Source organism: Poromitra crassiceps, assembly GCF_964638095.1.
Source record: "Poromitra crassiceps genome assembly, chromosome: 16".
Lineage (NCBI taxonomy): Eukaryota > Metazoa > Chordata > Actinopteri > Beryciformes > Melamphaidae > Poromitra > Poromitra crassiceps.
The window spans coordinates 10117320-10144482 of record NC_139645.1 but is presented as its reverse complement, the minus strand read 5'-3'; the positions used below and the strand labels follow the sequence as shown (position 1 = coordinate 10144482).

At 43.8% G+C, this 27163-nt stretch overlaps 1 protein-coding gene across 1 annotated transcript in view; it reads right to left on the bottom strand.

Moving 5' to 3' along the window:
* The window catches only part of ddb1 (damage-specific DNA binding protein 1), a 57825-nt gene extending 31054 nt beyond the window's left edge, over positions 1–26771 (bottom strand). The window contains exons 1-12 of the mRNA XM_083652693.1: positions 26647–26771; positions 25601–25749; positions 25360–25476; positions 21685–21906; positions 19268–19382; positions 18560–18657; positions 14139–14297; positions 11396–11479; positions 10149–10265; positions 4067–4169; positions 1554–1629; positions 1341–1449 (exon numbers count right to left, since the gene is read on the bottom strand). Coding sequence (XP_083508819.1) covers positions 1341–1449; positions 1554–1629; positions 4067–4169; positions 10149–10265; positions 11396–11479; positions 14139–14297; positions 18560–18657; positions 19268–19382; positions 21685–21906; positions 25360–25476; positions 25601–25749; positions 26647–26707 — 1410 coding nt within the window. The 5' untranslated portion in view covers positions 26708–26771. The remainder of the gene's footprint in view (positions 1–1340; positions 1450–1553; positions 1630–4066; positions 4170–10148; positions 10266–11395; positions 11480–14138; positions 14298–18559; positions 18658–19267; positions 19383–21684; positions 21907–25359; positions 25477–25600; positions 25750–26646) is intronic.
* Positions 26772–27163: the final 392 nt, after the last annotated feature.

Genomic DNA, 27163 nt, shown 5'->3' with positions numbered 1-27163 from the left:
CAACCCTGTGATGCATAATCAAGTGATATACATATTTTCTTCCCCCCCAGGACAACCTGGACTATCAGAATATCTATGCTGCAGCGATGTCACATGCATGTACAAATCGTTATAGGACCATAAATACAAAAGAAAAATTATTTGTGGGGGGAAAAAACAAACATAACTTGCAACACATCAAAAATTATTTAAATTTTTCCACAAAGAAGTCCTTTCATTTTTGTCACCCAATAGGTTAGTGGTCTCGAAAAGGACACTGTAGTTCAAGGCTGGATTACAAAGCAGCGTCTGAAAGGGCTGCAATCCCACGAGAGCCCTCCTACTAATGTTCCAGCCCTTATCTTTCAGAGGGGAAAAAACACAGGAAGTGAACCGGCCATAGTGTTCCAGAGATATTCAATGGAACACTCAGAGAATCTTTTTGATGTCACAATATGACATCGCCAAACCCCCCCGAGGGTTAAATCAAGTGAAATATTCACCTGGAACAAAGTGTAAAAGATATGAGACAAAAGTCATTTTACGCTCATCATATTTAAGACGGCCTCATTCAATAATGTATGGCACAGCTCCGGCAGAGTAATCTTATTAAAAGGAAAAAGGCCAGAGCTAAATTATTGTTTGGAAACTGAAATTAATTCGCCAATATTCATGCTTTGAATGAGGATCTTTGAATGCCGCAAGTCATCAATCTGTGGGAGAGTAGGCTCAAAAACTAACAACAGAACTTCAATGTTAAAGGGACAGCTCACCCTAAGATCCGAAATACATATTTTTCCTCTCACCCGTAGTGCTATTTATCCATCTATAGCGTTTTGGGATAGTTGCCTGAGTTTTGGAGATATCGGCAGCAGAGATGTCTGCCTTCTCTTGAATACAATGGAACTGGATGGCACTCGGTTTGTAGTGCTCGAAGCACCAAAAGAATACATTCGAAAAACTCAACAGCATTGTCTCTTGTCTCATGATTTCTGGAAAGAGACATTGCTGTTGAGTTGATCAAATGTATTTCTTTGGGGCACTTTGAGCACCACAAGCCGAGTGCCATCCAGTTCCATTGTATTGGAGAGAAGGCAGAAACTCTGCGGCCGATATCTCCAAAACTCAGGCAACTAACACAAAATGATATAGATGGATAAATAGCCCTACAGGTGAGAGGGAATATATGTATTTTGGATTTTAGGGTGAGCTGTTGCTTTAAACTAGCCAAAAGGTGTCCTGGTGGCGACAGATTGAACAAATTTGACGGTGATGGTAGAAGGTTGTGTGGTTGTGGTTGTGGTTGTTTGTGTGTGTGTGTGTGTGTGTGTGTGTGTGTGTGTGTGTGTGTATATATATACTTGGATGAGCTGTTGGTGCGCCACGTTGCCACAGTAAAATGTCTGCTGGTTGTCCACGAAGCCTGGAAGCTCAGTCTCCTCAACCTCCTCTCCATTCAGCATCAACACTCTGTGAGGGGACACACACACACACACACACTCTTGAGATCAGGCATTCAGAGTCGACTCGAGACACGGTTCTGGTTCAACAGCGCACAGCAAGTGAGCACTCACCGTGTTTGACCCACGAAAGACAGCACCAGCATGTCGTCTGTCTCTCTGCCTGCCTCGGAGCGCAGCGGCCACAGACCTGGGAGAGAGAAACAAAGAGAGATGCCGTAAGAGAGAGAAGTTACTAGTCTCTAAACGTGCAGAAACACTTTATTTCTTAGCTATTTGTAAAAGTGTGCAGCAACGAAACCAGAATCTGAAATCAGATACACCCGTCACAACTGAAATGTGGTTATTGGTTATACTGTAGATCAGCAACTGTATCCCTGTTAGAGAAGATAACATATCTCATGAAGAACAGGATTAAAACATTTTGATAAGATATGAAAACCCTTTATCTTCTACATAGAAAATCTCATGCTGGGCGGCTCTATCTTACAATGATATGGAAATTGTTTTAACGCTTTGATAACTGTACTCTTGCACTCGATATATGGCATGTATCCACCTTATTTCTAGCTGCCATGATGCCTGATGGGTGCTTCTTCCGCTTCCGGTGTAATAGACTGTTTGGTTTTAACTTGGAAAAAAAAACATCTATGAGGATTTTACAGCAGAGCCATTCTGCTGGTAAACATTCGGCTGTGTCGTTCGGGTGCTGTGATAACGTAATGCATTGCGGGTAGTCGGCTACTGTGGCTAATGCTAGCGGCTAGCGTAATAGTTACTTTACATGGCAGTAAAACGCCACTGAATGACCAAATTGATTTCACTTTTAACCATTTCGAGTAACACTGTTTCCATACGGACCCCCAGCGTTGGTTTGTTGTTTATAACGTGACTATATTTATAACTTTTATAACGGACTCCAGTTTCCGGTTTATAATTCGGGTCTGCAGCCGAGTATAACAAAGGAAATGGCAAGCTGCAACAATAATTCATGTTAAACCGGACCTTGTACCCACAATTATTTTTTACAGTGGGACATTCAAAAATAAGGTGGGATTTTATAAATGTAGTAGTTGTCCTTTTTACAACTTCCATGTTGCAGGGGAACTCAACCTTTTCTAGTAACTTCAAGGCACACTTCTGAATTGTTAAAACATTTCCGAGGACCACCTTCCCAAATAAATGATAGGCTATCATTGTGATATCTTGATGTGAGAGGTCATCCCCAGCCCACTAGATGGCGCTCTGAGGCCCACCAGCGGGCCACGGCCCAGTGGTTGAGAAACACTGTGCTATTTTGTACCCACCCACCTTTCATCTTCTTTTTAACATGTGTATGTTAAGTATGGGTTATGTTGTGTGTGTGTGTGTGTGTGTGTGTGTGTGTGTGTGTGTGTGTGTGTGTGTGTGTGTGTGTGTGTGTGTGTGTGTGTGTGTGTGTGTGTATTATGTCGTGTATCAATTTGTGAAGATGTGAAACTTATATTTAAAAAATTAAGTGACTCTACATTAGGGATGAAGCGGTATGAGTTTTTGACAGTATGATAACCTTGGACAAAAATACCACAGTTTCGCAGACCATTTGTGTTTTTACAATAGCCAAAATATTCCCATGCCGCCGACGTCGTCTTTTTAGATGGAGGAAAGTTCAGGGGGGTCCTTGCGTTCTCCTGCTTCAGCCATGATCACACACACGGTTGTAAACACAGTCAGGGACAGACAGCTCCTCTCTACTGTGCTCTAGTCTAGGTAGGCATGCAGCCAGGGGGAGGGGCCACGTAAGCTGCACTCTACAAGCGACCTGGGCACTTTGTTTTGGGGAAACAGCTGATACCGTGGGAGAAGGTATGACGGCAAATCTTAGTGGTTTTGATACCCTGATGTTTTCAAACCTGGGTATACCGCTGCATCCCTACATCTACATCATTCTACACAGCTAGAAGAGGAAAATATTCCATAAACATCCCGAATGAGCGTTACCTATTCCATCTGTCAAATGTTAATGTGTTGGTAGATGGTAGATGTTAGAGTTGCACGCTCTCTCTCTCTCGCTCTCTCTCTCTGCGCGGTCCATTGATTGGTTAAGTGAATAATAATTGCCTCCCATCAAGAGGCTTGAGGTAGGAGGCAGCGGCTGACACTTTCGGGGCAGCGCTGGTCAATAAACAACTGAAGCTTAACAAGTGCAAGCGGACCTTAACTGGCCTCTGTGTCTCACTCAAGCACCGGAGCCTTGGGAGAGAGGAGTCTAATTTTCAGAGATTAAAGCGAGACTTGCCAGTGTTCATACCTGACGGCATTCCTCAACCGATGCTTTCGTGTTGCTAAATGAAAACAAAACGCTGCCTAACTTCGACCACGGCGATTTCCCCAAAGGGGGTCGGGAAAGAACCGAGCCAAGACATATGTGCGCCTAACCCATCTGCTCAGAGGGGAACTGGCAACGACGACTGGCGTCTTGGCGAGGCCAGGCAAACAGATGCGGTGGATTGTAGCTCTACTGTCATTTCATGGTACAGGATGAAGGTCGACATCACGTCAGGCTTTGAGAAGGAGGAGGAGGAGGAGGTGGAGGTGGAGGCGGGCGACGAGACAGATGCCGCATGAGATACGACACAAACACAAACCTTTTATTCCGGGCAGGTCGATGCTGGCGTGCTCGTGAATCCCGATGCCGTTGCGGATGATTCGGAGGGAGCCTTCCTTGAACGCGCCCGAGCATGTCACCAGCTGAAGGCAGCACAGGGGAAATAAGTGAGAGATAAGGAGAGAAATACAGAGAGCTGACACATGAGGGCTGTTTATCGACTTGGTTTGATGTGTTTTATCCTTATTTTTTTTACCACTGTGTTGTTTATTCCCTCTTGTCTTATCTTTCCATGTTGTGGTACATTCTCATATCTACTTTGCTTTGATGGTTAAAACACTTTGTGAACTATGAGAAAGTGTTTATTACATAAACTATACATTCATGATGATGATGATGATGATCATTATTAGTAGTAGTAGTAGTATTCAATAGTCATAGTTCGTAGTAGTAGTCGTCCACATTAGGGATGTCACGATACTAGAATTTCTACTTCGATACCGATACCCAGGAAAATATACTTGATACCATTTTCGATACCACGCACGCGGCGGGATGACAACAAGAGGCATAAAAAATAAACAAAGACAGAAGGACGGACAGACGCACGCTTCTCCATAATCTAGACCTGATCAAACTCATTAAAAACTTTGACTTTACACAGCAGATTACACCTGATCTAGTCATCAGCCTATCATAACACAGCAGATTACACCTGTTCTAGTCATCAGCCTATCAGAACACAGCAGATTACACCTGCTCTAGTCATCAGCCTATCATAACACAGCAGATTACACCTGCTCTAGTCATCAGCCTATCACAACACAGCAGATTACACCTGCTCTAGTCATCAGCCTATCACAACACAGCAGATTACACCTGATCTAGTCATCAGCCTATCATAACACAGCAGATTACACCTGCTCTAGTCATCAGCCTATCATAACACAGCAGATTACACCTGATCTAGTCATCAGCCTATCATAACACAGCAGATTACCCCTGCTCTAGTCATCAGCCTATCATAACACAGCAGATTACCCCTGCTCTAGTCATCAGCCTATCATAACACAGCAGATTACCCCTGCTCTAGTCATCAGCCTATCAGAACACAGCAGATTACCCCTGCTCTAGTCATCAGCCTATCATAACACAGCAGATTACCCCTGCTCTAGTCATCACTCATCAGCCTATCATAACACAGCAGATTACCCCATCCTCTGCTCCTCTCCTGTTTCCTCAACGAGCACCGTCAAGTTAGCCAGAATGTAAAAGTATGTCTTCCGCAGCGGGCTTTCAAAATGAACGTAAGGTTAAACTTAATATAACTTTTGAGTCGTGCTTTTAGACTAGTTTCACTCCAAATGTAATCGTAACATTACAAGCAGTCTTCTTGGTGTGTAACCTATTTTATGGAGGTTGCTCGTAGTTAAGGCTATGAGTGATTTAAGTTTATTTTACACTGTGTGCTTTTATTTTTAAGGCTAGAAAGGGAAGTGGTTGTGTTGTTCGCCATGTTCTCTCTGCAGCCGTACCACTGAGCTATATGGAGCCGTACACGCACCTGTGAATAACATGGCTATCTCATTCAGAAGTTGACTCCAGCCTGAAGAGTGCAACAGTTACATGACCTTACAGCCGGTGTTAAATCATCCAAATGAACATGAACAAGGAGGCAGCAGGAAACTAGAACGACCGCACCGCGGTTTTATGCCTCCGCCATTAGTTCATTCTTGAGTCCAAGTCGCCATTTGAGGCAAATTGGAAGAAATTCCGTCAAGGCACTCCTGAGATGTTGCATTACAGAGCTTGGAAATTGGGTGTGTGAGGTCACAGTGACCTTGAACTTTGACCTTTAACCATCAAAATCTAATCAGTCCATCCTCGAGTCCAAGTCGATGTTTGAGGCAAATTTGATGAAATTCTGTCAAGGCATTCCTCAGATATCGCGTTAATGAACATCGGACGGACGGACGGACGGACGGACGGACAACCCGGATCCATAATGCCTCCGGCCTGGCTATCGCCGGCGGAGGCATAAAAAGTCATGAAGAGTTTCAGCAAGCGTGAGGCGGCTTCAGAATGCATGCATGGTCCGTCTCTCTTTCATCTTTTCTCTTATAAATGCATCATCATTCTACGCTTGATCTACAGGCCCGCTGTAATCAATAATATGATCGATTGTTTTACCCCTCCAAATGATTAATGCCCTTAAATAGGAATAGGTCTCTTTATCATAAATAATCATAATAATTAAAATGACGGCCAAATAATAGATTATGGCGATTTGATCATCAATCGCCAATCTCTAATGACCACGGTTGGACGATATGAAAATAGGGACGATTGAGCAGCCCTAGTCTACTCTGTACCCAATGGAAATCCCCCTCCCAAGCCTGGCAACCCACCCAACACCCCGAAGCACGTTCCCAAAACACTCACTCTCTCACACACACACACACACACACACACACACACACACACACACACACACACACACACACACACACACACACACACACACACACACACACGCACGCACGCACGCACACACACACACACACACACACACAGATGGGCTGAATCAAGCTAATCTAATCTGCACATGGACACTGATAAGATATTCAGGTCATCAATCAAGCTAAGATGAATTTTCCACATCTGTCATTTATGCATATTTTGCCATTCATCAACCGACATGTACTTTTGCTCATTTGTGTGAATACTGTATGCACGCCGGTGCTGCTGCTATTAACACTGCAATAAGTCTCCGGCTTTGAACGTAAACACACTACAAGTATACAGTCAGTCTGCTGTCATTCAGTACTGCTTGTCTGCACGTACGCAAGATCCATGTTACGTTAGATGTTACATTCTGTCATCACTCCCACTCTGTGTTAATTGCCTTGCAACGTGTTCGCACCAATTAAGCAGGGCAAACGCTTTGTGCATTGTGAATTTGCGGCACAGGTCCAATTAAAGCAAATTGTGACTAGATTGAATCAGACCTGGTCTTCAACAGACTGGAATGATAATTGGGACGGTGGTTGAATAAGACTCAGTACTAAGTGATATTGGGAGGGTGGTTGAATAAGGTTGCTTTCTCACTGGCGCCCCGGTACCGTTCCCGAGCACACTTGTCCCCAAATTGACCCCAGTTTCGGAACGTTCGAAGAGTGTGAACGTTGCGTTCCGTTCCGTTCTGCGCCCGGGCGTGCAACAGGGAACCGTGACAGGATCCACTTGAAAAGGTGGTCTGGAGGAGGGCGCTTTGGCGTGCCCGGGCACGGAACACTTGCGAGCGCGAAAGCCAACCGTTCCGAACCTCATAGACAACACACGGGCGAGGATAAACTCCAGGCATAGTTGATGACGCAAGTGCACTCCGTTCCGTTTCCGAGCGCGGAAGAAATGTTGTAATGTGAAAGTTGACCAGCGGGGGAGAGGGGACAATCGTTCCCGGGTGCGGAACGGAACGAAAGCAATCGTTCCCAGTGAGAAAGCACCCTAAGGGCCTGTGTCCACCTTGCATCTTTTCCTCAGGTCCAGCGTCTTTTTTCAGTTGTTTCCAATGGGGGGAGACATATGCGAGCGCACACGGATGTCTAGACTAAGTGCGCTGCCTGCACCCGGCGTATATTTTCAGAGCGCTCCGTCGTTCTTGTGCGCCGGCTCCCAGCGCTTCCAGCTGAGAATAATTGAACTTTTCAGAAAGACGCTGGTGTCGGGTGCTCCTTTTCTGGCAACTAATCATATGGAGAAACTATCGCAACAGAGACAGAAAGGCTCAATTGTGGGAGCAGATTGGCTAAACACTTAATATTTCTGGTGAGTGTTGTGCTTACTGCTTTTAATAATGTAGCCTACCTGTGTTGTTAGCTTGCTAGCTGTCAGCTATCAAGCTACTACCGCACTGAACTAACGTTAGTTTCAGAGTGCCTCCTTGTATATTGTGTGCTGGGATCAGTGCTCCACAGTGCACTCCCAGCGTTTAACAGTCGGAAAAAGACGCTAGGTGGACACAGGCCCTATGACTCAGTACTAAGTGATATTCTGAGGGTGGTTGAACAAGACTCAGTACTAAGTGTGTGTGTGTGTGTGTGTGTGTTGGTCTGTAACCAAAGGACGGTTCAGCACTCAAGTGGGCCGCTGCCTTTGGAAGCAGATCAAGAACCCTGAGGTCTAGTCTCAAACGCTGCCAACAAACACCTTCTGTAGAGGATCAGTCAGTCCCAGGCCCGGGGCAGGCCAGGGCATTACACCAAGTCCAACAGGCCAGTGCCCGGGATGCCCTGGAGTGTGTCCGTGATGCCCCGTCTAAAATTAACTCCCCACACGGCCACTTTGGCATGCCCTGTTTTCAACTGGCCCTTAACATCAAGTTGTGGATTTCCTCATTTAAAAACGGCATGCTGCTGCGACACAGCAAATAAACAAAAACAATGATCAGTATCAGTAGCCGGCATATGAGGCATTTAGGGAACCTCTGTAAATTGTAGGTGTTATCCTGTGTTACTGGACATGTGACTATATGGCCTGCATTTATATAGTGCTTTTATCCAAAGCGCTTTACAATCAGTAGGTTCATTCACCCATTCACACACCGATGGCGGCAGGTTACCACGCAGGGTGCTGGCACACCATCAGGATCAATTTGGGGTTCAGTGTCTTGCCCAAGGACACTTCGACATGCAGACTGGAGGAGGCGGGAATCGAACCACCGACCTCTTTTATCCAAAGCGATTAGTGGACGACCCGCTCTACCTCCTGAGCTACAGCGACTACAGTCTGAGCCATCTTACATATCTGCTGTAGCACAGTTTTTAGGATCATGTATTTTGTTGAGGAAAAATGACTGAAAAAAGGATTTTAATAAGCATTGGTTTTGGCCCAGGTGGCCTACATTTTGGCCGGGATGCAGCACGTCCCAATAAATTTGTATTTGCAAAAGCCAAAGTGGCCTCGCCCTAAAAATGACTTAATTCCCAATGCATCACTGAAATCAATAAATTGAAAATCGAATTCAAACAATTATTTTATTTCATTATTGATGACACTATGCAGTTTTCTGCATGTTAAGGTAATCTGTCAAGGAACCCACCGACATTAGACAAATTAATTTGGTAATTGCTTTCAATTACACACTGATATACAAAAGAATGTATATTTCAGAAAGAAGAAATCAAGCCATTTCCTCGTCAACAGGCACAGAGTAGAAATTGTGCATTCATTTAGCATTTAGTCATCCACACCCACACCATTTACACCTCGCAATAACTTGCATGGTGGGTGATCAGACTGCGTTCACACTACAGATTGTGCTTCCTGCTAAAAGGTCAATAAACACTTTGGCGCGCAGAAGTGCTAACGTTAAAGATGACGGAATTATCACAGGTCTACTCATAGATAAGAAACAAGCGGCGCCTTAACTGTCAACTTAAAGAATCAAAATATTGAGTAAACAACATGCGTGACAATCTGTGTTTTGGCAAGAGAACCAGAAATCCAATTTAAATGTGTGTGCCGGAGATGTATTTGAACGTCAGGCGTAAATGTAGTGCAGCTAAATCATACCCAGACACAACTGGGATAGGAGACGCATGTTAATGCCAGCAGGTGTACACTGGGCGGCCACATACAATGAACTAGAGTAGAATGAAAAGGAGAACAGCGGTGTGTGGGTCTATAAAAAGCCACAGGAAACGGGTGTGTTTGATGTCAGCGGGGATCTCCTGAATAGACTTTTCTACTCAGCTATTCTGGCCAGTGGCAGGTTTACACTGCATCCGTAATTCTGCTGACAGAAACTGCATTAACAAAAGTGAAGAAAGGCAGAGCCATCAGTGGTTTCACGCCCAGACTCCCTGGAGGATGTGACAAAGAGGATGATAAAGATGAAAACAAACACCATTATGGACAAGACCGTCCTCTATATAAAGTGTTTTCAGCGACTGTAAGTAATCGCTTTGTCTTATCACTTTTCCAATCCGACTGCTTTGCTTTCATTTCATTATAGCTAACCGTTATTGTGTGTGTTGTGCATTTCCTGTTTTGCTGGTGGCAAAAATGGGTTTCCCGTATGAGATTGATAAAGTGTTCCATTTCAAGCTGGCGATGTTTACCTGACCCTGGCCCTGCCTCTCCAGGTCCACCACACACATGTCCACAATGGGCCCCAGATTGGTGAAGGTCTCCATCACGCCCACATAGGAGCCCTGGTCGTTACTGTCCACGTTGAGCTAGAGAAAAGACAGATGAAAACCTCATTACAAAACCATGGTGGCTGTATGAAAAGTGTAGTGAGAGGGTCTGCATCTCATTTATTATCGGCACATTTTTTGGATCAACTTCTCTTGAAAATTAAGACATCAGACCACAAACGCTGAAGTAATTATTTGAGGTGGAAAAACAGGTAAATATAATCATTTCTCATACATTATGAAGACTTTTCCATGATGAGATACAAGAAGATCTACTTTGCCCATGCATGGTACTCTAAGCCAGTGGTTCTCAAATGGGGGTCCGGGGACCCCCAGGGGTCCTTGAGGAGGTTCCAGGGGGCCCCCAGGCAAAAAGGGGGTCATTTATTTTCACTATAATTCCATTCATAAGTAACACAATGACTATTTTGGTCATGGATTTTATACACTTTCTGTAATAAAACATCTAAAAGCATCAATCTTATTATCATATGGGGGACCGTGGGACAAAATCCTATCAAATGGGGGTCTGTGGTCTAATCTTTGTCAGTTTAGGGGTCCTTCATGTGAAAGAATTTGAGAACCACTGATCTAAGCTGTGTGTGTGTCTGTGTGTGTGTGTGTGTGTGTGTGTGTGTGTGTGTGTGTGTGTGTGTGTGTGTGTGTGTGTGTGTGTGTGTGTGTGTGTGTGTGCGTGCGCGTGTGTAGAAGCACTTTGCCATGGCCCATATTAGGAGTTTTAGTATCTTTATCTTATCTGATGATAGTGTTGTTGTTTTTGATATTGTAATGATGCTTGTTTGAAGTGTTTGTCTTCATGTCTTGGGAATCTGTGTTGCTGTGATGTCTTGTTTTAACTCTGGACTGCTGAACTTCCTGTCTGCGCAACAAATTTGACCTCCGGGGGACGAATAAAGGAAGCTTGAACCTTGATTTCATCACGACTACACTAAAGAATTTCCCTGATAAAAACATGTTTCTGGCAAACAAAAGATGTCAAATGAGATGATAAAATAAATAAAGGAGGAGGGGAAAAGTTAATAAAAAGATTTAACCTCCTGTAGTCCCATTTTGTCAGATTCCATAATATTCTCCAACGTCATTTAATTTTCCCAAATTACTCCAAGGATCCAAGGCAGTGAGCATCCGTACGATCTCGTGCTGCTTACCTTGACCAGTTGAGAGTCACCCAGCCTGGAGCCGACAAACACCACCCCGTTGTCCAGGTAGGTCAAACACTCAGCAATGGATGTCTATCAGGGAGAGACACACAACATTTCTTACACCAGGGTTTTATTGACATACAATGAAGAGACAGTCAGTTTTTCATCTGGCCAGTTAGGCCCCAGACACACCAAGCAGAAAGTCGGTTGTCGGCAACGTCTGGGCTGTTTGGTGAGCGTCTGTTGCCCTAGTTTCTGCGGGGTGTCCTGCACCGTTGGGACTAGTCAGCCTTGTCTGCGGCTTTTTCGGCCGATTCAACATGTTGGTTACCCACTACGGTGAACACATAACGTTACAGTCAACGGTCCCTCCACCGCAACGCAACATAACATTTTGTACTTAGCTACACTAACCTTCCCGACTCCAATAAATACTCCCACCAGCTTCAATATCCATAACCCAGCGTTATGCATGCTAAATGTGTTCGCCTGGTAGCCTGCTGCCTGCCAAACTGCTCCTGTGTGCGCTTAGAGAAAAGGTCTGTGTTACTTCCGCGGCACGTCAGAGCGCTTTTCTCTTTATGAAACATATAAGACTGTATACAAATATTACACCAGCGATTGTCCGACCAATGAGAATTTGGCCGGACATGAGCATATCGACCAACCGACCAGGTGTCAGCCCTAGTGCGGGTTCTCCTCGATTTTCGCCTACACCTCTTCCTTTCTTCTTCCACAAGCAAAAGACCAGGTGAAGGCTGACCACGCCGGGGCCATTTGCAACTTTTTATCAGACTAGATAAGGCCATTTACACCTGGCGTTAACATGTGGTTTCTGCCATCAGGTTGCAATCAGATCAATCCGCATAAAGTTGCTGTATCCAGATTGAGAGGACACATTGCATTTACACTTGTGTTCAATGGGTACACAATGCATCCCTGATCACCTCTGGAAGGTGGTTTGGCCGATCAGATTGCAATCCATCTTCAATGCATTTTGGGGGTGTTTACACCTGGCATTTCAAGTGATAAAACACAATCTGATTGCAATCTGATCACAGAAAACACATGTTAACGCCAGGTGCAAATGGATTTATTACATTTACATTTACATTACGTCATTTGGCAGACGCTTTTATCCAAAGCGACTTACAATAACACACTTTTTGTCAGCAATAGAGCAATCAACTATGGAGCACAGTCTATGACAACTACAAATCCTGTAGGAACAGTGGTACGATTTTTAGTTTAGGATTTTTAGTTTAGGGTTTTTTTTTTTTTTTAGAAAGAGAGAGAAAGAAGTTAGATCAAGAAGGGCCCAGGTGGAGCCTGAAAAGGTGAGTCTTTAGTCTTTTCCGAAAGATCGGCAGTGATTCAGCAGTCCTGACCGAAGGTGGCAGCTCGTTCCACCATTGGGGTGCCAGGGAGGAGAAGAGTCGAGATCGGGATGAGCGACTTTTGAGCCCCCGTAGCGAAGGAGGAGCGAGGCGCCCTGCACTGGTGGAGGAGCGAAGGGAGCGGTGAGAGGTTTGGAACCTGACCATAGATTGCAGGTACAGGGGAGCTGACTGGTGTACTGCCCTGTAGGCCAGTACCAGTGTCTTGAATTTGATGCGAGCTGAGATGGGAAGCCAGTGGAGGTCCCGGAAGAGGGGAGTGACATGAGAGAATTTGGGTTGGTTGAATACCAGACGGGCTGCAGCGTTCTGAATGAGCTGAAGCGGTCGGATGTCGGTGGCAGGTAGGCCAGCCAGGAGCACGTTGCAGTAGTCCAGGCGAGGGACGATAAGTGACTGGACCAGGAGTTGAGTCGCTTCTCTTGTGAGGAAGGGACGGATTTTGCGGATGTTGTAGATGTTGTAGAGATGTAGAGATTTATATATATGTAGAGATATATATCATGAAACATTTAAGGGGTGAGTGAAAGTGATGTGAAAATGGTAGGCAAACGCTGCTTTGTTTCATGTATCTGGTTTGTATAGCCACAGCCCTACTGTAGGTCTCACACAGGTGCAGAACGTACGTGCTCGTTGGCTATAGTCTTTGCGGTGTGTTCCAGTGCAACGTTTTGGCCCCGACACACGATACGTTTAAGCGATGCTGCAACAGGTGGCGTTCGTTGCCGCTGGTCCTTTGAAGTTGGGTCGGTGTGTTTCCAGCCTTTAACGTAGAGAGGCGCTGCTCCCTGATGACTGAGCACATTCCCCCCAACAATCTGCTTTATAATGATTGAAAAGCAATCTCTCTCTCTTAGCTGAGCACTCCAAATCTGCTCGATCAATAACTGCTAACTAGTTCCAACGTCACTCAGCAGACCTTCAGGAAAACATTGATTTTACAAGTCATTAGGAACGGTCTACTTTTAAAATGGGATTTTGTTATATTCTTATACGGTGTCTAGATCAACTTGACACGGAGAGGCGAACAACAACCAAAGAGGTGAGATCTTTTCTTTCCATCATCTAAACGAGTGTGGACTGATCCATTAGCTGGAGGCAAAGCTATACCATTGAAAAGTCAGTGGTGGTAACAGACAGAGGATGCTGAGGGGAACAACACAGCAGGAGAAAATCAACGAGCGAGAGACAGAGAGAGGGCTGTTAAGCCAAGTGAGCGAGAGGAGAACCGCCAGAGGAAAGGCAGGTGGAGCAACAGAGTCCAGAGAGAGAGAGAGAGAGAGACACAGAGAGAGAGACAGAGACAGAGACAGACAGAGAGAGAGACACACAGACACAGAGAGAGAGAGCACCTCTCCAAGCAGCTCCACGTGCAGGTCCTTCAGCACCACGGCGCCGTCCATGAGCTCCTCCTTCTCCAGCAGCAGCATGAACAGGCGGCCCTCCATGTCGCCCAGCAGGTAGCGCGAGCCGTTGGGGTCTACCCGGTTGTGACAGACGATGGTGCTTTGCTGCCATGGAAAACACAACACAATTACATTAAATACATCAAGCCCCACGTTAGAGTTAAAGGCTCAAAGTAGTCTCGGGCTTGCAGACAGTTGGAGAGCTCCGCCTACCAATCATCTGGGAACTTCTTGTCAAAAATAGTAGTTTGAACGGTGGTGAGACCGGTCTCTAACAAGTCAAATTAACGGAAGTTATGCTCTCCCCCAACTGCACCAAATAGTTGAAATTGTCTAGTGTGATTTAGCCTTTGGTCGTTAAAGGAACACTCTGCCCATTTTCAACCAGCTTTGTATCATTAGAACATCAGTAGTATATCAGAAAACTGTAAACTGTTTTGAAGTCTGTCATTTAATTTGACAGTTATTGAGTGTTAAAGTGCGGACCAGTGACATCACTGGTCCACACTAACTCAAATTAATAACTCATTAACTCAAATCAACTCTCAATAACTGTCAAACTAAATGAATGACAGAATGTTTGACAGTTATTGAGAGTTGATTTGAGTTAATGAGTTATTCATTTGATGTCACTGGTCCACACTTTAACACTCAATAACTGTCAAATTAAATGAAAGACTTCAAAACAGTTTACAGATATACTACTGATGTTCTAATGATACAAAGCTGGTAGAAAATGGGCGGAGTGTTCCTTTAACATTATAATTTTCACTCAAACAGACAGCATCGTTATCTCTATCTACTCTACAAGCCAAACAAACAATTTCTCACTTGATCAAACCTTGGCAAAACCTATCTTCACAATCATCCCGCCTGTGGCATTGTTTACATTGGATTTTCCAGCTCCAAACGGTGCTTCCACTTTCACGGCTTGGCAAAGTTCTAACATCCCTCTGGTTTGAAATGGCAGGTAATTAGCTCGTTAGATGCTAGGGGGGGGTGGAATCCACTTGGCTTGGCCCACCAAGTGTAAACCCGGTCTACAAACAACAGCATGCGACGTGCTCGTGCACCTTCAGCACACCACCCCCGTGCTGGTGGCGCACTTTAGATATCGATGACCCGCTTTCCCCCTGCTGTGCTCAAGAGTGACAATTTATTAATGAGTTGCCAGAAATGGCGTCGTAGAATGAAAGGACACCACCGACACACTATTGTGTTTTCTGACACCGCTGAAAAGAGAGCATGTTTCAGCTGAAAACTAATGTCACGCATGGCGCATAACAGAACGCAACAAAAACAAAACAAACTTCATTTAGAGATGAATGGTTGCATAGCGACAACAGCAGCCACAACGACCGCTTCCCTCAAGCATCTGCTGAGCAGCGACTACTACTACTAATGCTAGCTGTGTGTGGATACAGAGTCATAATAACAACAACGTGACAGCTTGCAAGACAATTGTACGTCTGCTAACTTTGGAGATGTAAAGAAAGGCAGAACAAGCGCAACACATATATGAGTTTTTCTTCGCAGGATCAAACAACAGCAACAGGGGTTTGGGAGCATTTCATACCTATTCATCTGCAACATATGGCACTGTCGCACCAACAGAATGCACATGAGCTGCCTGACGTCCCTCCATAATTAGCATGATATATTAAACATAATAGTCTTAGATACTAATGAGGTAATTAATTAAGCTAATTAATGCAAAAAGAATAGTTTATACCTAACAAATTAAGGAGGTACAGTTGTTAAAAAAAAATGTTTTTCTTTATTAATATGCAGATTTATACAGCAAGATGCAAATAAATCTAATCTAATTCATCACATTCTATATGGGGAACCTGAAGCATAAGTGTGAATTAAGTGAATTTTCTATCATGTGCAGAGTTCCCACACATGTCCATGGAGAACATTTACATACAAACTTTTCCGTGACTTTTCAAGGATCCATAATAGAATTTCCATGTAATGTGAGGCGATGACACTGAATCTATAGAGAGGCAAAGTGACCGCCTACTTCCTGCTTCAGCACTGTACCAGAGATTTTTATTCGCCCTTTATTTTCCCATAGACACTTTGTAAAATGCTTATAAAAATAGTTTTACTTCGTCAAACCAAACGGCTCAGCTATATTTAGAATCGGGAGAGACCATAGAACTCGGACCAAAACTTTAAAAAACTACATCGAAAGCATATTTTCTTTAAATCAGCAATTTTGTTACGTTTTGGTCCGAGTGAAATGTTATGTGGTCTCTCCTGTTTCTAAATATATCTGAACCGTTTGGTTTGAACAAGTAAAACTATTTTTATAAGCATTTAACAAAATGTCTATGGGAAAATAAATGGCGGATGAAAATCTCTGGTACAGTGCTGAAGCAGGAAGTAGGCGGTCACTTTGCCTCTCTATACCAGGAAATATTACTACACTGGACAAATAGGACACACCTCTTTATATTGGAATTTAGTGCTTTAGAGTCATTACATGGAATCTAAAATACAGCATGAATTTTGCATGAAGATATCTACACTATAAAGCCAGATTCTTTCTGTGTGTGTGTGTGTGTGTGTGTGTGTGTGTGTGTGTGTGTGTGTGTGTGTGTGTGTGTGTGTGTGTGTGTGTGTGTGTGTGTGTGTGTGTGTGTGTGTGTGTGTGCGCGTGCGTGCATGTGTGGCCTTCGCATATCTGGAGACCCGTTTGTCTGATCGACTTTAAACTTGGCGACTGTGCTGTGGGGAACCTTACGGAGTGCAGTGCCAACTTTCTAATTTGGAGCAATTTGGTCCCGCCAAAGCAGAGATATTAATGCTCCACCCCGTCACGCACGAACTGGAACGCTCCGCAGGATATAATGAAGCGCACCTCCCATCAGCATTGGCCAATAGGAGTAGCCCTGCGCGCAGGGCAAAAGAGACTTCGTTGAATGCAGGAAGTTGCAATGGCCAGGTGGAAAGCAGGTTTAGTGAAAGGTCTTGACGTTGTTCCCCCCTGAGATGACAAAGAGAGGCAATTTTCACTCTGACTCACGCACGTAACCTGTTGGCAGCCGCTCGGCTCGCACCCCCTCCCTCTACCCCCTCACTCTCTATATCTCTCTCTCTCCCATCAACACCACCCCTTTCTCTCTCTCTCTCTCTCTCTCTCTCTCTCTCTCTCTCTCTCTCTCTCTCACACACACACACACACTTAAAAGGGGCTATACACACACAAACTCTCACTCACTCGCTCTTCATTCAACGTTACGAGTGCTGTGCGCAGTTGTGCAATGCTATACGTGTGTGTGTGTGTGTGTGTGTGTGTGTGTGTGTGTGTGTGTGTGTGTGTCCGTGTGTCCAGTGGTGCCTGGAGAGGTGGGTATAACAAGCAGCCCATCCAGCAAAGGATAAACGCCCTGTGTTAGAAACAGTCAGTGTATTTAGTTCACCCAAAAATGGGCCAGTATTATTTCTGCTGCTCGACTTCAGGGAGTGACCATCATCACTAACCTGGAGTAGAGCTGCAACGATTAATCGATTAGTCGATAGACAGAAAATTAATCGACAACTATTTTGATAATCGATTAATCGTTTTGAGTACAATTTTAAGAGAAAACGTCTAAATTCTCTGATTCCAGCTTCTTAAATGTGAATACTTTCTGCTTTCTTTACTCCTGTATGACAGTAAACTGATATTATCTTTGAGTTGTGGACAAAACAAGACATTTGAGCGAGTCATCTGGGACTTTGGGAAACACTGATGGTCATTTGCTACCATTTTCTGACATTTTATAGACCAAACAACGAATCGAGAAAATCGAGAAAATTATCGACGGATTAATCGGTTATGAAAATAACCGTTAGTGGCAGCCCTGCTTCACACTAGTTTGTAATTGTATTCTGGTTTCCACATAATACACACATTTGTACCCTACCCAAAGCATTTATGCAAAAACCGGGCTAAAAATGAGGCAGGGATGCGTTACCACGTCTTCAGCTTAAATTAAGATCACGTAGCCTTCTTGTCACTATGTACTGAACAGCCGTATTAGCATAGCTCGTAGCATACGAAATGTGGCTAATGAGCTCTCTTTCTGCTTTACTTCCCAAGAGATGTCACTGCTCCCGATTCAATATTTTCACACTATGGTAATAATGTACTTTTTTTAGTGTTTTACTACACACAGTGTAAAGCAATGATATACTGCAGTGCAAGTGATTTTAATTGGGCATTGGATTAGGGTGCATGTCTGCAAAAATGTTGTAGCGCTACTCGACAAAAATGGAACAGGTCAGAAAAATCCAACAACAAGCAAAAATGTGCTGCTTCTGAAAGAGACGGTAACAAAAACAGACAGCGGCGATCAATCGTTTGACGTGATTACCTTGATGGTGGGCGGTGCAATAGCCAAGTATTTGTCCCCATTGTGGTAGGTGATGGATTCTTGTCCTATGATTATAGCGCCCCCAAATGGCTCTGGCACTGAAAGACAGGCAAAAATGGTGGATCACATTATAAAGATACACAATTCACACTCAATCTGTAACTTCTAATTGTAAACAAGTTAATATTGTATACACCACTCAAAGGCTATGATTGAAGTCCTGTTTTGATTCAGATTTAGAACTAGACGATAAATGATGATGCCAGAAAAGTCAGTTCAAATCTGGCTTTCTGTCTCACACAGTTCTACTCCAATGTGAAAGATATTGACAAGAAATCTAATTGTGCTTAATTGACAGAATATTGCAATTGCGATTTTAACAGTGACTCATATAATCCCAAATTATTCTTGTAATGATTTTAAAAAAGAAAAGTGATTTTGACACCAGGAATCCACTGTGATTTGGAAATTGCACAAGTCTCACATTGCGATTCAGATTTTTTTATATCATTATTATAATTATCATTATTATTATTATTATTATTATTATTATTATTATTATTATTATTATTATTATTATTATTATTATTAATTGTGCAGCTCTAGCGCCCAGTCTGGCCCCAGTGAATGCAGTTATTTTTGACAGTCGGCCAGATTATTTTTCTCATGCTCATGCACCCATAATTGCATCACTTCATCTCTGCTCACCTGGGATGACCATGGAAGCCTCGGCCTCCACATTCTCCTGCTTCCAGGGCCCCTTGTTGAACTCCTTCTCCCTGAGGGAAACCTCGTAGGTCTTCACATGGCGGCCCTGTGGGTCCTGAAGTACGAAACAGCACACCACATTTGACATTCAAAAACATCTTGTATGCAGACAACATTACCTTAATCTACATTTGTGAGAACTGATTTAGTGCAAAGCCCACCACAAAATGTATTAATATGGACCCAAACTCTGTGCTGCTGCCCAAACTGATTAAAAACCAAATCCATAATCCAAAGTCAAACACAAACAAAAGCACACAATTCCATCCCTGACAAGAGATCAAAACATTTCCGGCTGTGACAAGGACCGACTGTGACTGTGAGAACAAGGAAATGGAGAATTTAACCGACGGCAAGACGTGTTGTGATAGTTCGAGGTCAAAATATATTTATGTAACTGTCAATGAAGTTTCACGTTTATAGTTTCATCATAAATATAATGCAAATACAAGCAATATCTTTTGATTATGGTGAGTGAAGTCCTGTCGAGTGAGCGAGAGTGAATTCAGCGCTGTACATGGTAAAGACGTTTTGATAAAATAAAATAAAACATCAGCATTAGGGATGTCGACGGTTAACCGTTAACCGGTTAACCGCCGAGAACGTCTTTGGTCGGTTAAGCATGTCGGTTAAACGGTCAATTTCCATATTAATTTGCATATAACAGTGTTGCCAATGTGGCGATTCCCCCCCCTCCTTCGTGGTCAGCAATGTAACATAAGTATATTAAATGATGGGGCAAGTATTAATCAAGCTAGATTTGGAAATAAACACATGGTTCATGTTGATTTTATCTACCTGATGTCTGATCAAACGCATTCCGCAGCGAAGCACGCACACAGCTGAACACCTGCTGCAGCCACAGAAGTGAAGTGAGCGCACTGACTGCCCCGCCCCTCTGCTGCTCCTGTCTTGAGCACACAGCTCAGATGTGCTCTGTGACCATTTCAGAATGATTAATACACCCAGCAAAACAATCAGCTCATACATGTTCTATAGTTTTGTTAACTCCGTGTGTGCTGTCATTAGCCTACTTTTTCTTCACTGTCTCATTCGGTCTGTTACGGCCGGGAAACACATCTTGCATGTGCGTGGCGTGTGCGTGTGCGTGGCGTGCTTGCTGCGGCTGGCAACTCTCTCCCTCCCTCTCTGCAGTGCATGTTCAGGCACACGCATGCATACGCTCGCACTCAATGATGAAACAGTAGTTTTTACCGTGTTACAAAAATGACATGAAGCGGTCGAATTGACGATTGAAAAGTATCAATTAACGTTAACGTTACTGTCCAACACATGGCAGTTCGGATAAATTGTTTCACAAGAGACTGCGTGCGGAGTGCGGACTCGTTTTTATAATGTTGCCCTGCCAGACACAGAGAGCACAGCCCTCGTCGCGTGTGTGAAGAGAGAGAGCGAACGGGTGACAGAAGCAAACTATGTTTTGCAGATCTCAAAAGCAGGTAAACCACTGTGGGATTAGTGAGACTATTGCTAAAAGAGAAGATACTGTAGTGATGTGCACTTTGTCAGTGCGCCCTGCAGCCTGGGCTGTCGTCCGCTCAAACAGTACTTCACGGGGCGGCTGCGTGTCAATTGACGTGTCCTTAATATGCAAAGCGTGCAGCTCTAAGCAGTATAGCCTATCGGAGGAATGTTTTTGTTTAGATGGCTGGAGGGTTCAACTTGTCTTCTCGTGTTGTTAATGTGTTTTTTTCTGCTTGTAGATGTAAAAATAAACGCTTTCTACTGAAAAAAAAATCAAGCATTTAGTAGCCTAATGGTTTAATGGGGCACAGACAGTAAAATAGCGCATTTTAATCTTCTCGGTTAACCGACAGTTGTCGGCTAATGAGTGTCGGTTGTCGGTCAAGAAAAATTATGATTTTCGACATCCCTAATCAGCATTACTTCAGTACTTAACTTAGATTACTTTTGTTTAAACAAACATGCAATTAAAAATGCTATTTCCATCACTGGTTAGAACATAACAAATCAAGATAGCCCATTTTCTCCCCAGTAGTACTTGGCCAATTCCCCCTGCTGTCCTGGTCGTTGCTCCACCCCCTCTGTCGATCCTGGGAGAGTTGTAGACTAACGCATGCTTCCTCCGATACATGTGCAGTCGCCAGCCACTTCTTTTCACCTGATGGCGAGGACTTTCACCGGCAGGACGTAGCGCGTGAGAGGATCACGCTACTCCCCCAGTTCCCCTCCCCCCGAACAGGTGCCCCCCGCCCCCCCCGACGGACCAGAGGAGGCACTAGTGCAGCGACCAGGACACATACCCTTAATCCGACTAGTTCCCACCCGCAGACACGGCCGATTGTGCCTGTATGGACGCCCTACCACTCCCCTACCTGGTAGATGAAGCAGACGGTGGGGGCCTGGCAGCCGTAGAGGAAGTGAACGTCGATGACCTGCAGCTCCTCCAGGCGGATGTTGAAGGCTTTGAGTTCCCGGTTCTCACGGTCTAACGGGATGACCTTGAACAGCCCATCGTACAGCCGCAGGCCAATCATGCGGCACTCTGGGTCTACGATGCCAATGATCCCCGTCTCCGATGGACGCCCAATACGATCCTGCCAATGTTGAAAAGCATCCAATAGCATATCAGCATTTGAAAGCAGCCAATAGCATATTAGCATTTGATTTGGATAGATTTTACAAATGGATTAAGAGGAGAAAAATGCAGACCCAGCAGAGTATATGTAGGCATTCCCCATGTGGATTATGAACGGTTTGAACAGATTTAATGGGAAACCAGGCAGAGCTCTAGACAGCAAGTGAAATGCTGACTGTGGTTTGTGTTAATGTTGTCAGCTATTTAAATTTTTTATTTCATCTTAGTCCTGTCTCCAAAGTCCTTGTTAGTTTTTATCATATTTACTCAACATCATCCTGTTTTTGTTTAGTCTGGTTTTAGTTGACTAAAGGTCTGAGCATTTTAGTCTCATCTTAGTCAAAGGAAACCATTTTACTAACTATTTTAGTCTAGTTCTAGTCAATGAAAACTGTTCAAGTAATTAGTGGTCACTCAAAATGCCAATCAACACAGGTTCAGCACCATGGAGAGCTCCAGAGTAAAGCAGCACACCGGTGAGCAGAGTTTGAATCAGCCAGTGAACTCTGAAGCAGCAGCACACAGGTGAGCGGAGTTGGAATCAGCCAGTGAAGTGGAAACCCCTCTGGGGGAGAGAGAGGAGAGACTGCATGCCAACTCTGTGAGCGAGGCCTGACTAAATGGCCAGTGTTTTTATTTTATTTTTTTATTTAACCTTTATTTATACAGGGGGAGTAGATCAATGCTCTCTTTTTCAGGAGTGCCCTGTTCACATTCACACCTGGAAGCTGACCAGTCCAACCACAGTCTGATCTGCTGGCCACTGAGCAGCTCCACTGGAGCGGTTGGGGTTAAGGGCCTTGCTCAAGGGCACCTCAGTGGTGGTAATGGGGGAGGGACAAGCGCTGCCTTTTCACTTTCCCCAGCCAGATTGATCCTGCCGGTCCCGGTGTTCCATGTTGTGATTTGGATATTTATTTTGAACCAACATGATTCAACAATCCAGGATAGTGATTGGCTGTTGATCTCTACCGATCCCCCAGTGAGATGACGGATGACTGCTCAGACTCGGGAGAGAGTTTCCTATTGATTGGTGATTGGCTGGTTTTCCTCGTCTGTATCTATGTGTATATTGATCCCCAGACTGAACTGACTGTTTCTGATGAGTGAATCCTCACTGCATGAAAACATTTGAGCCAAGAAATCAGCCATGCAGTTGCGGAATCGGTCTTCGTTTCACATCGACAATGGATAGTATAAAAAGTTTGTACAGGAGTTTTGGGAGTACCCAGAGGCGGTGGGTCATGCTACTTACAAGCGAGAAGTTGAATTGAAATTAGTGACAGACTGTACAGACTGAAATTATGACAACATAGAAATGATTCACGTTTGTGAAGATTATCATGCGGAACGCAAATTCGCAGTCCCATAAACTTTTGTTAACCACATTTTATTTTGTTAACCTAATTTGATTATTTTATGCATTGAAGTGAAACCCCCATGTTAAATCCCATAGACGTTTCCTCTCAAGAACCCGGAAGTATACTTCCGGACTCATTCCTGCGGCTCTCTATGTCAGGAATGTTTTTTCCACTGGCACTCAGAGATGGGTGAAAATACATCATAAAGTATTTTGATACAAATTACAAATACTTGCTCAAAAAAAGTTTCACAATACAAATACAAAATACTGGTCTGAAAAATGTATTTCAAATACAAATACGTATTTTGAAAATACATAAAAATACATTTTATAAAAACTGATAAAAGAGCTGCTACAATTAGTCAATTCATCAATGTATTGCCAAATATTACATTAATTGCCTATTTTGATTGTCTATTAATCATAAATCATCTCTTTAGTCCTCTGTGACAGTATTATCCTTTGTGTACCCTCTAACACATTACAGTTCTTCCATTTCAGTTTTAGCTGTTTTTCAGCACAGCTAATTTCTCCCTCACTTCAGCTGTTAATCACCTTCTGTGAGGGCTTTTGACTTAGGGGCCCTTTACACGAGGACAGTTTCTGGAAGAAATGACACAATAGCGTTTCCTTCACACCTTCTCCCTGTTGACATGAGCGCTGTTGAATTTTTAAAATGCCGTAATGTACATGCCAGGTCGCTAGGTGGCAGTGTGATCCCCCCAACAGTGTGAATATGCAGTAAACCATTTCATTTCAATTTCATCAATTTATATTACTAATTTATCTCTGGGGTAATTTCCACCAATACGAGGCTTCATTAGACAAAGAATTTAAAGTCCCTGGAAACCAAAATCCACAAAAACGTTCTAACTATGTTATTTAGGGTCTTATGTTAGTAATTTTGTGCCTCCGAAATTATTATACATTATTTTCAACCCAAAGCCTTAAAATCGCCACTTTTCTACAAGATTCTACAAAGTACTTCCTCATTGAAGACAGCAGTGCGCGAGGTGCTAAAACGCAGGAGCTTATGACGTCATAAGCTCTATATAACCTTTGTACACGCACGCAATCCCACCCACCTATGGCAAGTCCGTTCTTTGCCCCCAGTGACAGCGCTCCCTCGCTGTCCGTCTCCCTCCCTGTGTGCCTCTGCCAAGCGCTGTGCTTGTGAGATTAGCAAGGTGTCGGGTTTCAGCCATGCGCTCCTCTCTCTCTCTCTCTCTCTCTCTCTCTCTCTCTCTCTCTCTCTCTCTCTCTCTCTCTCTCTCTCTCTGGCAAAGAACGGACAGAGATCTCTTCCGAGCCGCGGAGCAACACACACACACACACACACGCACACACACACACACACGCGCGCACACACACACACACACACACACACACACACACACACACGGTGTGTGCACTCATCTCTCTTTCTCCGTTTCCCTCCCCCCTCTCTCGCGCTCTCCGAGAGACAGAAATTTCCCTGCTGTAGATGGGACACGCCCACACATTCCGCGGGAAAAATACACTCTAAAAAATAATGAAATCTCATGAGTTTTGCCATGGCTGTCAAACCTAAATTTATATACTTTGCGACGTTCATCATCGTTCAAATTTGGCTGGTGGCTTATTAACATAGGGTCCTGTGATGTGATTAACTCAAAATGCTAAATAATAAAGAAATATTTCTGGTTTCCAGGGACTTTAAGTCTGAATCAAGACCCACCCTACTCTGCCTCTGATTTGTGGTTGAGTTTGTTCTGAGGGTAAGCCAATCAGAGGTGTAGTAGAAGTGACATGTCACATTGTGTTTTTTTCTCCATAGTTTAAACCTGTGTCAATGTTAAAACTGTGTCAATTTGAGAATAAAATGACATAGAATTAAAGAAAAAAGTATTTTATGTATTTAAAATACACAAAATACAAGGTCTGAAAGTATTTTGATACAAATTACATCTTATTTTTCTCGGTCCAGCCAAATACAAATTACAAAATACACAAATGTATTTGAAATACGTATTTTAAATAATGCCCGTCTCTGCTGGCACTTGCACTCACCTGCACATTCCCGTGGGCGCGGGTAATGATGTCAATGCTATCTCCATTCTGTTTGTACTCGAGGATGCAGGCGTTGTACTTGGATGTGAGAATGAACAGCAGGTCCTTGCTCTCGCCCTGCACATGGCAAAACAGATATTGAGATCACAGACAAAGCACACTACGGTGCTTCGGTCTCATTTCACAAATGATTTTCCTCCACCACCATATATTTACTACACACAAAATTTACTCCACCCACCTTGGGCCTGAAGAGCTCCATGACAGCGATCTTGCCGTACATGCCCACCTCCTTGACGGGCCGCAGCCCCTCTGCTGTGACGACATAGATCTCCAACCGGGTGTTTTTAGCTATGAGCAGGTTCAGGTCCTCTGCAGAGGTGAAGTGGCCTGTGGAGGTGAGGGGGCAGACGATGAAAAAACATTTCCGACATAACTTCACCCGCTGACAAGGTGAAGGTGTATGGTATGGAATTACGTCTAACACTGGAAACAAGGAAATTCCAGCAACACTTGCAGTCTCATCACAAATGCACATTGGATTTAATAACAAATGCGTCCTCTGTACTTTAAGTGCTGCTGGAATCTACTCTTTTCTGAGGTGAAGAGGTGGTGTCACACAGTGGGATAGATGAACACTTTAACATTATCTTTACACCGCAAGGTTAGGGGAGAGAAAGGGGAGTACAGGGAAATGTGACTAAGAAAAGGTGATAACATCCAGCAAACATTCGCTACCAGTCATAGTTGACAAGTAGGTTACAACATCGCAAGTTGTTGTAACACAATCACACAGAATTGGAAATTGATACAGAAAGTGTAGCTCTTGGCATCTTTAGGTGGACTTAATGTTATGCGTTAGTAGTAATTAGTTAGTAAAGTAATAGTATTAGGTCTACTAGGCAGATAGACGTTGGAGTTGCTTGACATAGACAAGCCATAGTAAATACGTCTGACATGGCAAAGTTACGGGTATGGGGTTTTATGTTATAGCGTTTAAGGTTAGAGACCGTTACAGTTAACGTTACTGGGTCCAAAACTGCTTAACGTTTAGCATCATGACGTAAGTGACAAAACAGGGGCGGTATATATACGTGTAATAAAACGTTAGCTAATGTGCACGTCTACAAAAAGGCCTTATCCTGGCTATAAAACATTAGCAAAACAAAAGCTAGCAGCCTGTGTGGGCCTGTCGGGAACAGCTCGACTTCCAGCGCGGGAGCTTAGCTAGCTAGCATGCAGGCGATATTGATGCGATGTTTTGTCGCTGCACAAAATGTTATTTACCTGTGACGCAGGCATTGACTGCCGTGGGTTTCTGAGCTGTTACCACGTAGTTGTACGACATTTTTGTTGGAAAAACAGAAACTGAACCCCGAAGGAGTGTTTTAGTTTTGTTGCACAAGTGAAAACACCATTGATATTAAGAACCCCGGAAGTAGTTAGCTGAGCAGCTAGCTAGCTAGGCAGCCGCAGTTCAAGATCAGGATTAACGTTATTTCTCACAGCGCCGCCTGTGGTGCTGGAGGGCCGCTGGTTTAAAAGTCCAGTGTGCAAAGTATACAGTAATTATTTGAGAGAATGTGTAATGAAAATATGTTAGTTTTCAAGAAATCAGGAAAAATACTGTAAAACAAATACAGCAAATATCAATGCATACTATAAATACAGTGACGTGTTGTTGTGACTATTTGAAAGTTATACAGTAGGCTACATATACCGGTAATCATCTTATTATAGCCTAGGCTATATAATATATATTACACAATTTCACTCATTGAATGTGATATTTTAATACATTGTT